This window comes from Myotis lucifugus, unplaced genomic scaffold, assembly GCF_000147115.1.
Source record: "Myotis lucifugus unplaced genomic scaffold, Myoluc2.0 scaffold_64, whole genome shotgun sequence".
Classification (NCBI taxonomy): domain Eukaryota; kingdom Metazoa; phylum Chordata; class Mammalia; order Chiroptera; family Vespertilionidae; genus Myotis; species Myotis lucifugus.
In genome coordinates, this window is record NW_005871112.1 from 1146242 (window position 1) to 1163881 (window position 17640).

General features: G+C 40.6%; 1 protein-coding gene across 2 annotated transcripts in view; it reads right to left on the reverse strand.

The window, feature by feature from the left end:
- Positions 1-11310, reverse strand: part of CLDN10 (claudin 10) — a 119592-nt gene extending 108282 nt beyond the window's left edge. Inside the window, exon 1 of one of the 2 annotated variants that reach the window (XM_023754719.1) lies at positions 11154-11310. In XM_023754719.1, the coding sequence (XP_023610487.1) occupies positions 11154-11310 (157 nt within the window). Of the gene's footprint in view, positions 1-11096 lie in introns of both variants that reach the window. The other variant, XM_023754718.1, reaches the window with a different exon arrangement.
- Between the last annotated feature and the right edge of the window lie 6330 nt (positions 11311-17640).

Genomic DNA, 17640 nt, shown 5'->3' on the forward strand with positions numbered 1-17640 from the left:
ACAAATATGAGTCTGCTTCTGTGTATGTGTGTGTATGTGTGTGTGGTTGTTTGGCAAGTGGTTGTATGTATGTATATGTGCAGCCTGCACAGTGAATTTGAGTCGTGTGTGTGTGTGTGTGTGTGTGTAATGAGTAGAGGTTTCTCAATGGCTTGAGTTTGTATGAAAGTATAGTTAGTGTAGAGCCAGCTGTGTCTGTGTGTGTGTGTGTGCCCATGTGATATGAGCACTCTAGTGTAAATTTGTTTTATAATTCCAGATGGAATTAGAGAAAAACCTGAATGGCTCACCGCCCTGGAAAAAGGTAGGCTACCTCCATCACTCCCAATAAGGATTACTGAAAGCCCAGGAAGCAGGAGCATAAAGAGTTTGACAAAGGAGAGGCTGTAGTATTGCATCCCCAAGGACCCGCGAGGGCCCCCTATAGGACAGCGTTGGTGCTGCAGCTGGAATAGGAAGTTCCTTCCCGTGGGGTCTATCTTCTCTCCCTCCCAAAACCAGCCCAGTACTGACTTGAATCTGGGCTAGAGAGAGTAATTAGGATAACATGGGTATTTTCCCAGATGATACAAATGGATTGCAGATCATTCTATAATAGTATCTACTGGCTCAATCTGTGTAGCTCCATCTCCTAACCAGGTTCGTGACTGACCTCATTTCTATTTGTCAACTAGGCAGTGGATGTGATTTCTGCTTCACCCTTCCCACCCCCCTTTTCTTCCCCCCTCCAAATTGTCACAGCTTGGAGACATGCTCCAACAGCTCTTCCCAAGGCCCAGGGTGGGAGAAGAGCCTGTTCTGGTGAGGGAGAGAGCCAGGGAGGCAGAGGAAATGGCTTAGCCAAGCTGAGAGTCAAAACAGGCAATTGGGTCAGGACTGAGCGGCCACACAGGCTGGAATTAGGTGGAGGCCAGTCATAAAACAGATCGACTGCCTGGAACCCAGACATCAGTTGCCAGAACAAAGTGACAGGTCTGAGGTCCAGGAGAGTGGGCATCAGCTGATCTCCAGGAAGTAGGAGGCTGAGCAATGTGGGAAGAGCACAGCGCCGTGCACAGGCCCAAGAAGGATCTCAACCGCTGCAACAGAGAGAATCAGTCTAGTGGGGACATTTCTAGGAGTCTTATGGATTAGACGAAATCCCCAGATATAACCGGTTCAAATATCCAGAGGAAGCCAATGAAAGTAAATGAGAACCTTTGGCTGTAGTAAGATAGGGAGAAAATAGCTTTCCACTTCCCCCTGCCTACCTTGCCAAAGTCCACAGTTTGTGTTCTAGAGAAAATCAGTGTTCCGATAGGATGACTGGTCTGATTATTATGCATGCACTATATTGGTGCATAAAAATAAAAACATTGATCCAAAGAAATTCAGTTAAAGACAGGACTTGTCTTCTTGTATTCCCCTAGCCCCCATCACTCAGCTCTGTGCTTGGATTTAGAGTCATTCGTTCCCCCAGCAAGGGTTAGGTGTCAGACCCCTTGGGTTTGCTTAGGACCCTTTGAAATATCAGATTGAGAATTATATATTTATTATATAAATTCTAACATATAGTAAAATATTGTTTTAAATAAAATAGCACTAATATAACACATGTATTATAACATTTACTACCTAAACTCATGTTTCCTTCTGAGCTGTGCACATCTTCAGGGCAGAGACAGGTCTTTTGTTGCCATGTTCCCAAGTGCCCAGCAGTTGTCAAAAATATTTAAGATGCCCTAGCTGGTTTGGCTCAGTGGATAGAGCGTCGGCCTGAGGACTGAAGAGTCCCAGGTTAGATTCTGGTTAAGGACACATGCCCAGGTTGGGGGCTCGATCCCAGTAGGGGGCCTGCAGGAGGCAGCCAATCAATGATTCTCTCATCATTGATGTTTCTATCTCTCTCTCCTTCTCCTTTCATCTCTGAAATAAATTAAAATATATTTTTAAAATATTTAAGTCAATATTCAAATCAGGAGTTTCAATTTTTAAATATTTCTCTTTGTTTTTACATGTTCACAGAATCTCAGATCTCTCAAATTGGAAGTGGCTTTAGAGATTAGCTCGTCTGTCTTCCCAGCCAACACAGGACTAATTTCTACCACCTTTTAGCAGAGGGTCATCAGCCTCCTCTAGATGCTTCTAGCCAGGTCTTTGTGAGACAGTCTGTTCCATTGTTGGGCAACGCTAATAGAAATTCTTATTCACAGCGCCTCTAAATCTGATTGCCTAGTAACATTTACCAGTGTTCCTACTTGTCTTCTTTCCTCTGCCCCTGTCCCTGCCACCATATTTTTCTCCTCTTTTCCAGGTGAAACAATTTCCCATGTGAAGTTATTTCGAATCCTTCTAGTTATCCACTTCTAGAATCAGTAGATATGGTCTATGTCCCTGTCCCTTAAAATGAGGCACCCAACACTAGCACTATGCAATCTGACTACAGAGTGTGGCAAGGACAGGGAGTGGCTATTATCCTCTAATTCTGGTGTTCTAACTCTATTAATGGCACTTAAGATTGCATTAATAATCTTTATAACTGCTACATTTTCCCTTGGCTTTTATTAAACATCTAAAAAGCACAATTATTTAAAAAGTAAATTCAATCAAACCATGCCCTCTCACTCTATATAGCTGATTTTTTTAAAAAGTCAAACATTAAATTTAGAATCTGATCACCTGAAATTGTGATCTCTATTGGAAAATGTTGTACTAGGAGGAGGGACTGGAACTTCTGTTGGGGCCTGCTTTTCAACCAGCAGGTCCCCTCGATAGAGCTTAATGGTCTCCTTGCAAGTTCCCCTTTTCTATATTATCTATGGCTCAATTTTTAAAAAAATTTTTTTAGCCTCATCTGAGGATATATTTTTTAAAATTAATTTGAGAGAGAGAGAGAGAGAGAGAGAGAGATTGGTTGCCTCCTGTACACACCCCAACTGGTAACAACTGGTAATCAAACCCATAACTTAGTTATGTGCCCTGACTGGGAGTCAAACCTGAAACATTTTGGTCTAAGGGACGACATCCCAACCAACTGAGCCCCCCAGCCAGGGCATGCAGCTCGATTTTTAACATCCTCCTATACATTTTACGTTTCAGTCATTTTAATATGCTGCGGTTCCCTGATCCACTTGGCTCCCTTCTGCTTTGAGGCCGTTGCTTGTAGGCCAGACATTACTCTAAATGCTCTACACAAATTGATTCACTTAATCCTCACCACCACCCTCTGAAATAGATAATGTTATTCCCATTTATGGGGGTAGGGGGCTCATATATTAAGCATTTTGCCCACAGTCATGCAGTTAATAAGTTGTACAGCTGGATGAGTCTCATAGCCTGAAACGCCCTCCCTTTCTCCTTGGCAAACTTCTATCCATCTTTCAAGACGCTTCCAGCACTAGTTCCTCTGGGAAGTCTGCCTACCCATTGAACTTAACCACCAGATAGCACTTCTCATTCTGAGCTAGTTGTTAGCTCACTGATTGTCTTCCTCCAAGCAGCACATCCACTGAGGGTAGGCACGGTCCCGCTCCTCACCCCAGAACCTATATTGTGTGCCAGGAATCTAATGAATGCTTTGATGAAGGGACTCATTAGTGAATAAGGGAATAAACTACTTACAGATTTCCTTGGCAGTTATAATATGGCATCAGAGCAAATTTCCAAATCATCAATTTTCCCTGCAATGCATACTGAAATCTGGCCAAAGCGAAACTGTAGACCAGCCATCTCCTAAATATTAGCTCAATTATCTCGAGTTCACTGAAGAGCAGTATAGCTTTCTGAAGTGCTCTGGAATTATCTAAAGATGCACAGGGGCAGGACTTTTTAAATTGCTAATCCCAACATTCTGTTTGGTCAGAAGATGTCCTTTGAGTTTCTAGCTGCTTTAGGTTGGGAGTTAGTCTAAGAGTGAGTAATGGAATCTGTGCAGAGGAGAGTCGGTGAAGCCTGCTTGTTGCATATACGGTCAGATGGGCAACACGCAGAGAGAGAAGCACTGAACCCTGTGGGGAAAATCTGAACCTTTTCTACACAAAATAGTCACCAGGAGAAAGCAAATACTGAAGATCAGATAAGCATGTGGAACTCTGAAGAGAAGGGGCAATAGCGAAGTGCCTGCCCTGCTGACCCACCAATGCCAACAACACTAAAGGATCTAGTACCCACACTGTACAAACATATTTTCTTATTTTCTGCATCCTCAGTGCTCTGGCATCTAGGACCTCCATGATGACAGGAGGGAAAACTGCCCTGCCAAGGGGAGCCAATTCTTAGAGATAACAAAAAAGTGCACCTTTCATAAGCAAAGCAACAAATTCAAAGCCCACACCCCCAGCTACTTCTTTTATCAAGCTTTCATGCATCTTCAATATTCCTCTGCCCTAATCAGCCCGGGCCTAGGTACTAGACAACTTGACACAGCTCCTACACCCAGAGCCTGCTGAAATTATTCAAAGTAGCCAATCCCACCGCAGCCAGTTTGGCTCAGTGGATAGAGTGCCGGCCTGTGGACTGAAGGGTCCCGGATTCAATTCCAGTCAAGGGCAGGCTCAATCCTCAGTAGAGGGCATGCAGGAGGCAGCTGATCAATGATTCTCTCTCATCATTGATATTTCTATCTCTCCCTCTCCCTTCCTCTCTGAAATCAATAAAAATTTACATTAAAAACAAAAACAAAACAAAAACCCACACAAAAACAAAGTAGCCAATCCAAACCTGCTTAGGCTGGTAACCCTGCCTTTCTCATTCCTTCCCATGAAAAGCACAATAAAGTCTCTTGCCCATGCTTTTCTCTGCAGTAGTTCCTGGTCCTGGGTTTATCCAGTTCGATGCTAGAGGCCCACAAAGATGGAATCCATGCCCAAGAAGACCAGGACTAAACACCAAATGTACAGTGTTCCCCTTATGGCTGGGGATAAATTCCAAGTGGATGCCTAAAGCTGCAGATAGTACCAAACTGTGTTTTTCCTATACATACATACCTATGATAAAGTTTAAATTACAAATTAGACACAGTATGAGATGAACAACAATAACTAACAATAAAATAGAATAATTATAACATTATACTGTAATAAAATTATGTGAATGTGGTCTCTCTCAAAATATCTTTTTCTTGTGATGATGTGAGATGATACACTGCTGACGTGAAATGAAATGTGAATGACATAGTCTTAGGCTACTACTGACCTGACAGTATGTCAGAAGGATCAAAACTAGCACGAATTTCTTTATCCTTCTTCACAATTTCACAGGTAGATTTGCTGTTACTGTAGATCTTAGCAACCTCAGCACAGGATTTTTTTTCTGTCCTTATTAAGAGGAGAACTTTCACCTTTTCCCTTAAAGAAAGCACTTTACAGGTCCTCTTTGGCATATCTGAATTGCCAGCATCACTACTCTTGCACTTTGGGGTCATTAGTAAGTAGAATAAGGGTCACTTGAACTCAAGCACTGTGATACCTCGACAGTCCATCTGGTAACCAAGAGGGCGACTAAGTGACTAACAGGCGCAGAGCGTCTACAGCTTGGAGACGCTGGACAGAGGCATGATGCACGTCTGGGCTGGAGAGAGTGGACTCATGAGATTTCATCATGTTACCCAGAAGGGCGTGCGATTTAAAACTTACGAGTTTATTTCTGGACTTTTTTTTTTTTAATATATTTTTTATTGATTTTTTTTTACAGAGAGGAAGGGAGAGGGATAGAGAGTTAGAAACATCGATGAGAGAGAAACATCGATCAGCTGCCTCCTGCACACTCCCCACTGAGGATGTGCCCGCAACCCAGGTACATACCCTTGACCGGAATCGAACCCGGGACCCTAGAGTCTGCAGGCCGATGCTCTATCCACTGAGCCAAACCAGTTAGGGCGAGGTCCTGGTCTTTAAGAGGGAGCTGTTAATGGAGCCAAGCTGTCCTGAATATCTCTGATCTTCCACAAAAGAACCTCCTTGCAGCATACTGACAGGATTCCAAGTTCACCCACAGGCAGTTTTGGCTTCAGCACCACCGTCACCGCCACAAGGCATGGGCACATTTCAGCATTGTGCATGCCAATTCCTTGGCACAAAGACTATTTTAAAGGCTCAGCCTGCCCAGATTCTACTGCGTCATTGAGTGTGTCAGTAAACTTATAAAATTATGCCATGTTTAGTTGGGACAAGAACATGTTGATGTTCCTTAGGCTCATTTTTGGGGTGATAATGCCAAAGACAAACTTGAGGTGTTCTACATGCTTTTATTTTATTTTTTTCTTTTCTTTTATCTACATGCTTTTAAATAACTGCATGCATCTGGAACACAACAGGAGAATACATCTAAAATTAAAATTCATTTTAGGCTTAGTTATTGAAATCAAGTTTCAGAAAGCAGAGTCAGAATCAGCAAATAGAAGCCTCTCCTGAGATTAAAGGTAAATGTCTTCCAAAGATGTAGCTATGTATTAAAGGTATTAATTTTGAAATATTTTTGAAGCTACCAAATTACTAAAGGTAATTTCCCTCATTGACACCATCGCTTTCATTTATTCATTACTGTTGTTTGAAATTTATGACTGTTAGTTAATCATGAACTAAGGCACACATTTCAACTAGCAAGAAATCTAAAATCATGGTATCAGGTGGCTCCTAGCCATTCCCTGTATGTCAATAAATACCCACAGAGAACCCCCTTTTCTCTAGCAAATGCCATTCTTTTTATCCCCATTCTTATGGCATGACGGATAAGGGGATGGGGAGAGGTGAAAGAGTTGCCAGGCGAGGAGAGAAGGTTTATCCTATAGGCAGCCAGCATCATTTGAATGTCAGCTTCCAGAATAGCATTTGGTTTCATTCCACTGAAATCCTGGCACCTTTACTTGGGTCATAGAGTCATTTAAGGTCATTTAAACCTATCTCCACCCAGATACGGTTAAGATTCTAAACAGTCGGGAACACAGGAAGCCAGCCAGCCAAGATAATAGATAAGGGGAGAAAAAGGACTAATCTTATGAGCAATTACCTTAGAAGAGCCTTTTACAGCTATAATTCTTTGGTGAACTTCTACTGCCAGGTGGTGAAGCACTGTGATGCTCTTGAATTGAACTTTAGGTTGAAAGATACTTTGAGGAACTCTTGGAGTCCAGCTCTCTCAATTTATGGAGGAGGAAATTTATGAATGAGACAGAGAGTTTCATTGCCAGAGTCAAGGTCTCGCAGCTAGTTAAATGAAAGAGTCAGAACCTGAAGTGCCATCTGCTGAATTGCAACCCAGTGATCTTCCTTTTTGTCGCCTGAGTACATGTCCTAAATTACTCCTCAATTCATGACACTCCAGCCTTCCTCCAGGAACGCAATTTTGCCCTCATGATGAACTATCTGTCTGACTCATGATTTTGTTCTCTCAGTAATGTTTCAAATGTAATCCAGAACTCTATGTGCCCGGAGCACAAGGAGAACAGAACAGACCAGGCCCCTGTCCTCCAGGTGACCACAACTGAGCTTTAATTTCTAATTATAGCAATGCCTTCTGGATCCAGCGTTCCCTGCCAGAAATCACTGCTTCTCTCCCTGTGAGAAATGCTTTACTCTCATGTCCATGAAAACATGCCTATTAACATTGACATGAGAGAAAAAACACAACAAGCCCTAGCCTGTTTGGCTCAGTGGATAGAGCATCGGCCTTGGGACTGAAGGTCCTGGGTTCGATTCTGGTTAAGAGACGTACCTCGTTGCAGGCTCAATCTCTGACCCTAGTTAGGGCACCTGCAGAAGGCAACCAATGGATGTGTTTCTCTCAGATCAATGTTTCTCTCTCTCTGTCCCTCCCTCTTCCTTCCACTCTCTAAATCAGCGGTTCTCAACCTGTGGGTCGAAACCCCTTTGGGGGTCGAATGACCCTTTCACAGGGGTCGCCTAAGACCATTGGAAAACACATATATAATTACATATTGTTTTTGTGATTAATCACTATGCTTTAATTATGTTCAATTTGTAACAATGAAATTGGGGGTCACCACAACATGAGGAACTGTATTAAAGGGTCACGGCATTAGGAAGGTTGAGAACCACTGCTCTAAATCAATGGAAAAATATCCTCAGGCGAGGATTTAAAAACACACACACACACACACACAACAAAATGAGAGATGCAGCTCTTAAAGAGAAAACCACAGGCCCAAAATGGAGTCACTTCTGCCAAAGCCCATGACAGCAAACCTAGACTTAATACCTAACTAATTGCATAACCTTCTCCAGGAATGCGGTATTAATGGTTCAGTCTGGAATTCTATGGTCAGTACCAATGAAGCAATCTATCACATGGAGCCTCTCTATCCCTTCCAAAAGAAACTGAGGCAGTCTGCCTGACAAGATCCCACCTCAAACAAGGTACCCTTGCCTGAAATAATCCTTGCTTTTCTTTTGCTAATAACCATTTTGTCTCGCCCAGTTTCTGCCTATAAAAACTTTGCATATTGTACACATTTTCAGGGCTTCTCTTTACTTGCTGGATGGGATGCTACCTGATTTATGAACCACTCAATACAGTCAATTACATCTTCAAATTTCCTCAATTGAATTTTGTTCTTTAACACAGCCTAGAGTGGATATTGCATCTAAAGAGAGTGAAGTGCTCTTGAAATTGAGTCAAGAAGCTCCGCACCCCCCCCCAAAAAAGAGAAGCTTCCCAGCTGCAGTGAGGACTGAATTTCAAGTCTCCCTACAGTGCTTTCCTGAAATTGATTCCACAGAACTGCAGTTGGAGGGGGCCTGTGTTTTTCGTAATTACTGTGAATGCCCCTTGTCCAAAGAGGTGCTGGCCTACATCAAATCTTTAAAGTTTAAAGGGTGTAGTCAATATTAACCTAAATGAGTCCCTAAAAAACTGTGGTTATAACAGGGCACCTAAGAGGTTTAGCAAAAAGAAGGTATGAAGCTGGTAATGAATTTATGTAACCACCAAAGGAAAAACACACACACACAACACACACACACACACACACAACAAAAAAACACACAAAACACTCCATAAACCTAGCAGTTTAGAGGAGGCTTAATCTGACCTAAGTTTAAGAAGATTCATCTCAAATTGACAAAGGAGGATTAAATCGCTCTTTATTTTATGAGGTGATATAACCATTTGCACGCCTCATTGGCTTCTGAGTTCTTTTCTCAATTTGGAATCATTATGATGTTTGACAGCATGTTGGCATAAAAAGTTTTCCCAACACCCCCATTGTTATGTTTTCAAATAGGAATAAAGGAAACGCAACCAACCAGCCCTGTCAGCAATGATTCTCTGTGAATAGGAAATCCAAATTTGTGAGTTCCCATTTCCTTTGGAAATATGATTCAGTGTTCCTGATGCTGAAAATAGATTTCTGTGGTAACTATCTTTTATAAAGATTTCAATCCAGGGTGAAGATAGTGGAGAGATTATGTCAAGTAAAATTTAGCTTATTCTAATCAAAGCTTTGTCAGTGGACGAGATTTTTCGATTTATCTCTTACGTGCAGGGTACACAGCAGGTATAGAATACGTTATTTTTACTATCAAGAAGCAAAATTAGGGGGATAAAATTTTAAGAGCGGAAGATTATGTGGACCACTACATAGTAACAAAATTTCTAACTCCATGTTTTCTAAGATGTATTTGGGGAAGTAGCTGTTGAAGTGGCACAGAAATCTACCATGTCCTTTAGCCCACTTTGGAGCTAAGGTTGGATGTCTATTTTTCACAATACCTGGTTTTTGTTAGGGAATAAAAATGAAGGGTAATAAGGCAAAACACTTTCTTTTTTTAAAAAGGTGAACCCAGTAAAGAACAAAGATAAAGGCTTACCCACATAACATATTTTGACCCGCTGGCCAGGGTGGGAATGAGCCATGAGGGGACCATGGAGAAAGAGCCATCACAGGAGGTTTACAGAATGACAACAGTGTCTCCACACACTGTTCTCCTTTTAAAATTACCCTTGTACCGATTGTGAAATATCCCAAAGTAAGTTTAGACATTGGGACAAGAGAGACATCATTGAATCCTAAAATGGGTGCTTAGGAAAGTCCATGTGATTTGACAGCCTAACTGGTGTCCAAGCTCGAACATTTTCATTGACTGTCACCAGAAATCTCCGGGCTTTCACTAAGCTTCTCTCTGTATCCTTTAGCACATACTGTGGACTAATGACCTGAATACTTGACACAAAAATCCCCATAAAACATTATGCTCTAGTAACTTCCTAGTTAAATTTTTATTTCATTTTATCTGCTGGGGCCAAGGTACAGTTTTGACATTGGGTTGTGAAAAGTCTATATTTTATAAAATATCAGGGGCAATTTTTAACATAATAATACACCCACAACTTGTGGCAGATTTGTAAACGTGTCAAATGGGCAGAAAACAGAGGCAGATAGTGGTTCTTATAATGACATAAAAGCAAATAACTGTTTCCCTGAGATATAAAGTGCTTTTTTTTAAGTTCCCTCTTTAAAATACATACACTTGTAGTAGAATTTCTAATATGCATAGCCATGAAAGCTTGCCTACATATTTTAAAAATAAAACCAAGTAACAAAAAGGTAAAGCTCATGGGCCTTGTCCTTCACTTAGCTACTTTTAAATTCTTCTGGTTCTGCTATTTTATCACTAAACATGGAAAACCCTCTGAAAACAGAACTCTTTTCTCACTTCACACTGTTCGTCTTGTCATATGCTTCTATCATGTTGAATATAATGTGCATATACATATGCATGTATGTATTTTCATGTTCAGGTGGCACGAGAAAGCATAGGATAAGTACGATTTATTATATGAATGATTCCTCCACAAGACACATTGAAACTAGCTTTTAAAACAAGCCAGTCACTTCACCCTTTCCTATGAGTCTATCCTTTGCAGTAGGTATTTCTAAAAGATCCAGAAAGTCATTCTTAACTTTTCTTTGCCACATACAATGCATGATTTAATTCTTTCAGCCAACATTCCTATACCCCGTCCGTCTTGGGCAAATCATGGCACTTTAATGAAGCACTCAGTCTGTACAGAGTTCACAGCTGACTGTATACAGCTAGGTCAGTATAGTGAAGAGAAAAGTGACATTGTACTTCAACCGCAAGCAACGTTATTATATTTACCTTGTACTTGGAAGATAGTAAAGTGCGGCCGGCACTGGAAAGAACCCAACGCGTTACCTGCGCAGTTCATCCACAGCCCCTGGTAAACCCAAGTAGCGGTTATCACCGATGATGCTCGGGTGGTTACTCTCCACTCATTGGACGTGGTGGCGGCAACGAGAGCTCCAAACCCACCAACACCACATACCAGAGCCGAGATCTGTGCCCTGAACATGTCGCTCAGGCTTCTCCGGTGACGCTGTCCAGACAGAACACTGGTGGTCTAGGCATGCAGCGGACAGACCGCGCTGGGACAAGTGTTACAGCAAGTTAGTAACAGAAACCTACCACCGTATGTCATACTGGGGTGGCCCGAGCAAGTACCAGAATTTAGGATACAGTCTGATTTACTGATGGCACTTTAAAGATAGCCTTAAGATGATCTTTCTAATTTGCTACATGGATATTTTACTAAGATTTTGTAGATAGATTTTAAAGGTTTTGATTTCACAGATTTTTATTTCCTGGCCCCATAGTTAATGCTTAATTTTCTGTTATCCTGAAGCTTAACGAACCATGCAACTACCAGATATTACAAAGTACAAATTATACAGTAACAGTTAAGCCTTTTTTGACCAACTGCTGTAGTCTTATATGCTTCTGAATCTTTATGTAAATGGAATCATTGCGGGTATTCTCCTGTAACCTATCTTTTCCATACAATATCATGTTTGTGCGACTTATCTCTGTTTGGGAATATAACTATTGGTCATTAAATACTAGTATAACAGCCGCATATAATATCTTACTAAGTGAATCTATTACAATTTATCCATTTTCCTGGAGATGAACCTTTATGTTGCACCCCCCCCCCATAGCAATTGATACAGCTATAAACATTCTCATAAGTTTCTCCTTGTGTATATGTACAGAGTTCCTCTAAGGTATGTCCTAGAAACAGAATTGCTAGGATGTAGGAAATACCTTCAACTTTATAGATCATCCTAAACTGATTTACTAAGTAGTCATAGGAGTTTACCTCCCACTATCAGTGGGTGAGTCCTCATTTCCCTATGCCATAGTACTTGGTACTGTGGTGTCATCAGAATTTTTTTTCTTTTGTCCACTCTGATCATAAAAGTATCCCATATGATTATTGATTTGTATTTTTCTGATGATTAATGAGGTTGAGCATTTTTTCATGTGTTTATTGGCTCATTGTGTTTTTGCCTACAAAGACATTTGAAGCGTTTGCTCATTTTATCCATTGAGTTGCTTGACTTTTTATAATTTGAATGAATCATCTATACATTCTTGAGAGTAATCATTTGTTGATTATATATGTTGCAAATATTTTCCCCTAGCTTGTGGTTTGTCTTTATGTAGCCATTTGACAAAGTGTCTTAGTTTTAATGTAGTCAAATTTATCAAGCTTTTACTAGCTAATTTGTGCTTTTGGGATCTAGATTAAGAAATTCTCCCTCAGATATAAAAATACATTGCAAAAAACAGGTGGAAATAACCCTTAAAAAAATACATTGCCCTTTACTCCTATTTCAAAGTTTTAGCTTAAGTTATAAATCATCCAGAATTATTTTTTGTGTGTTTTATGATTTGGTATCTATTTCATTTTTTAATATGAAAACCCAATTTTTAAAATCATTACTGAATATCCCTTGTCTCCCTATTAATCTGCAATGTTACCTCTGTCATATCAGGTATCAATATTTGCATGGTCTGTTTTTGGATTCTCTCCTCTGCTCTATCTACCTGCTTCTCTGTTCTCATGCCAATACAAACTTCTTAATTACTCTAATTTTATAAATATATCTTGAGATCTTGTTGGTGTCTCTTACCATGTTCTTGTTTTTTCAAGTGTCTGGGATATTTTTAAAGCTATTTGCTGCTTTTTATATATTTTAGAACTAGAGGTCCGGTACATGGATTCATGCAGCGGTGGGGTCCCTCAGCCTGGCCTGCACCCTCTCGCAATCCAGGACCCCTCAGGAGATGTTGGAGAGTCAGTTTTGGCTCAATACCCGCAAGCCAGGCTGAGGTACCCCAACCGGTGCATGATTAGGGCCAGGGAGGGACCGCGAGAGGGCTCCAGGAAGTGTCCGGCCCATCTTGCCCAGTCCTGATCGGCCAGACCCCAAAAACAATCTAACCTACTGGTTGGAGCATCTGCCCCCTGGTGGTCAGTGTGCATAATAGCGACTGGTCAAACAGTTGAACAAACGGTCGGACACTTAGCATATTAGGCTTTTATTTTATAGGATAAGCTTATCAAGTTACACACATGCATATTTATTGGGATGTTGGAATTGTATCTAGTGATCAATTTGGGGAAAGTGAATAACTTTATAAAATTAAGTCTTCTTGCTCATGAGAATCATATATCTCTTCATTATTTAACCATTTTTAATGTTTTCCACTAAAGTTATATACTTTAATACATAAAGGTCTTGTTACATTTTTGTTAGATTTATTCTTAAATAGAAGACTTATTCTAACATCTATTTTATCTAACATATCATTTCCCTCATTTTTCTTATATGTAGTTTTTCTATTCTTAAATTTCTCTGAATTGAGTATTTTTCACATTCCAATTTTTCACTATATTAAATTGGAAGTTATACATTATTTGTATTGCTTAATGGTTGTTCTAAAATTTTTTAATGTATATTTGACTTACATAAATTAATCATTGTCTTTACTCTCCTAAATAATACAAGGAACCTTTTTTTTTTTCTTTTTTCACTCTCTCTAAAAAAAAAAAAAAAAAATCAATGGGCCCTGATCAGTTTGCTCAGTGGATAGAGCATCGGCCTGCAAACTGAAGGGTCCCAGATTTTGTTTTTTTTTAAATTAAATCTTTATTGTTCAGATTACATTTGTTCCTCTTCCCTTCCCCCCCCATACTCCCTCTCCATTTCCGCCCACCCTCGCCCTCACTCCCACCCACTGTCCTCATCCATAGGTGCACGATTTTTGTCCAGTCTCTTCCCGCATTTCCCATTCCCCTTTCCCCACCAAGAATAGTCTGTCCATTCCCTTTCTATGTCCCTGATTCATTATAATCACCAGTTCATTCTGTACATCAGATTATTTATTCACTTGATTCTTAGATTCACTTGTTGATAGATGCATGTTTGTTGTTCACAATTTGTATCTTTACCTTTTTCTTCTTCCTCTTCTTAAAGGATACCTTTCAGCATTTCATATAATACTGGTTTGGTGGTGATGAACTCCTTTAGCTTTTCCTTATCTGTGAAGCTCTTTATCTGACCTTCAATTCTGAATGATAGCTTTGCTGGGTAAAGTAATCTTGGTTGTAGGTTCTTGGTATTCATCACTTTGAATATTTCTTGCCATTCCCTTCTGGCCTGCAAAGTTTCTGTTGAGAAATCAGCTGACAGTCGTATGGGTGTTCCCTTGTAGGTAATTGAGTCTCTTTCTCTTGCTGCTTTTAAGATTCTCTCTTTGTCTTTTGCTCTTGGCATTTTAATGATGATGTGTCTTGGTGTGGTCCTCTTTGGATTCCTTTTGTTTGGGGTTCTCTGCGCTTCTTGGACCTGTAAGTCCATTTCTTTCACCAGGTGGGGGAAGTTTTCTGCCATTATTTCTTCAAATAGGTTTTCAATATCTTGCTGTCTCTCATCTTCTGGTACCCCTATTATTCTGATGTTTGTACGCTTGTAGCTGTCCCAGAAGCTCCTTACACTATCTTCACACTTTCGGATTCTTTTTTCATTTTGCTTTTCCAGTTGGGTGTTTTTTGCTTCTTCGCATTTCAAATCTTTGACTTGATTCTTGTGCTCCTCTGGTCTGCTATTGGGTATCTGTATAATATTCTTTATTTCAGTCAGTGTATGCTTAATTTCTAGTTGGTTCTTTATCACAGCATCGAGGGTCTCATTAGATTTCGTGAGGCTCTCATCAAGTTTATTGGCAGCTTCTAGCACATTATTGCAAGCCCTCAAAATTGCATTTTTTAGCTCTATATCCTCCATTTCTGTCATGTTTTTTTGTCTCCGCATTTTTTATGCTTTCTTGGTGCACCCCCTTGTGGTCTTTGTGTGAAGTCTTGTTCTAGTTAAGCCTTGTTCTAGTTAAGCCTTTGTTGTAGTTAATACTAAAGGGATTTGACCACCAGACCGACTGGCTGTTAGAATCAGCTGTATCTGCAGTGGGAAAACTTCTGTCCTCTGGAGAGGTGCTAATCTAGCCTTTGCCTGAGGCGATCCGGCAAATGGCTCTGCGCAGGGCTTGGGCAGAGCGGGTCGCAGGGGATCAACAGGGCGGAGGAGGGAGCAGTTATGGCTGCTCTCAGTCCCGTTCCCAGAGGCTCTGCTTCTCAGAACCCCAGCAACCACTGAAAACCTCGGAGAGAAAGCTGCCCTCACGTTCCAACTGATGCCAGACAATCCCGCCTCTCCCGTTTGAGTCTGAGTCCCTAGAGACTCGCCCGGATCTGGAGCTCAGAGTCTGAGACTCCCTCCTGATTGAAAACGACAACCGCGCCCTCAGCCACCAGCCCGCTTTGCGCGAGTACCTCCGCACCTTTGTATTTTCCACACTGCGCCTCCTCTGAGCCTTGGCACGCTGCTGTCTTTCCTTCTAGTTGAAGAGTCTCTCCTCAGCCAGCCTTCCTGGGGTTCTGGGTGATGTCCATTCCGTCTTTTAGTTGTATTTTTGAAGTGGTTGTTTGCGGCAGCAATCTCCGGTGTTTACCTATGCCGCCATCTTGGTCTCTCCCTACAAGAACCTTAAGGCATTTTAACATTAATAACTCTTCTTCTGCCCTATGTTATTATGTTATTTCTGTTGTTTTATTTTTTTAGCCCACAAATTGGATTTTCAGCTCCACAAATGTTAGCCCCACACTTATTATTACTATACAATGTAATTGTTTACTTTTTTTGTTTTGCTTTTCCATTTTGTGTCTCAAGCCTTCCTTGTGAGTATTTTTTTCTTCTTAAAGTCTATCCTTGAGAAGTTTCTTTTACAAAAAAATCCTCACCCGATGATATTTTTATTGATTTGAGAGAGAGAGAAAGGGAGGGGGAGAGAGAGAAACATCAATGTGTGAAAGAAATCTCAGTTGGTTACATGTATGTGCCCCGACCCAAGGACCAACCCAAAACATAGGTTTATGCCCTGACCGGAAATTGAACCCAGTACCTTTTGGTGTACTGGATGATGCTCAACCAACTGAGCCACCCAGTCAGATACAGAAGTTTCTTTAGTGAGGGACTGATGGTAGTTATCTCTCTTCGTTTTTGTTTTTCAGATAATATATTTATTCTGTGCTTGCTTTTGGTGGATACTTTTGGTAGGTATTCAGTTATAAGTAGACAATTGCTTTTCCTGTATAATTTCATTTTCATCTGACTTCCTTCGTTGCCACTGAGAAATCAAGAGTCTGATTTGCCATTTCTTTTTAGATTAATCTGTGTTTTCTCTTTGGCTGGTTTTAAGATTATTTTTTGTCCCTGGTTTGGCAATTTCACTGTGCTTTTCTAAATGTGGATTTTTATATTTATTTTTACTTTTTTTTATTTACTGGAGTTCTTAAAACGGATGATTCATAGCTATCATCACTTTCGAGAAACTATTAGTTCCCTCCTTTCCATATCTTACCTCTGTCCCTATCCTTTCTTTATCTCCTGTAACTCTGATGAGATCAATTTTTAGTTGGTCCTATGTCTCAACCTCTCCTTACTATTTTTTATCTCTTAATCTCTCCTTGCTGCATTGTTAGAATTTTTTCAGCTGTAGGCTACATTTATTAATTTTCTCCCCAGTTATGTACAATCTGCTGTTAACCCATCCAGCATTTCCTACTTCTATTACTATCCTTTTTAATTTCTATAGGTGACATTTTATTCTTTTCAAATCTGCTTTCTTCTTTTTTTCTAATTTCTTGTTCGTTAGGCATAACTCAAATGCCCATTTTATTTTTTTTAATATGTTTCTACTGATTTCAGAGAGGAAGGGAGAGAGGATAGAGAGATACATCAATGATGAGAGAATCATTGATCAGCTGCCTCCTCCATGCCCCCTACTGGGGATCGAGCCCGAAACCCAGGCATGTGCCCTTGACAGGGAATCAAACCTGACCTCCTGGTTCATAGGTGAACACTCAACCAACTGAATCACACCTGCCAGGGCAGCCTGTTTTATTTAAGGTTTTTTTGTTGTTTTGTTTTGTTTTGTTTTTGTTTGTTTTTTAGTTTTGTGTTCTGTATCTCATTATTCTCTGATCTGTAGCATTTGCAGGTTGGATTGATCTTTTTCCCCCCACTGACTTTCACTCAGGGGTCCGGCCGGGGGGGGGGGGGGGGGCGGTGTTAAAACGTGGTTACGTGCTCGTGCTCATGCTCCTTGAAACTTTCTTTGTGAAAATGTTTTGTGGCCTGGGTTGAGTTTATATTTGCTTCTGCCTGTTGTTTAAGAGAGCTATCAACCCAGGAAATGTTTAAACTAAACTCTCAGCCTTTTCTAGACATCCAGTTCATATGAATTCTGGCCCTACACCTGAATCGATGTCAGCTTGAGGTTA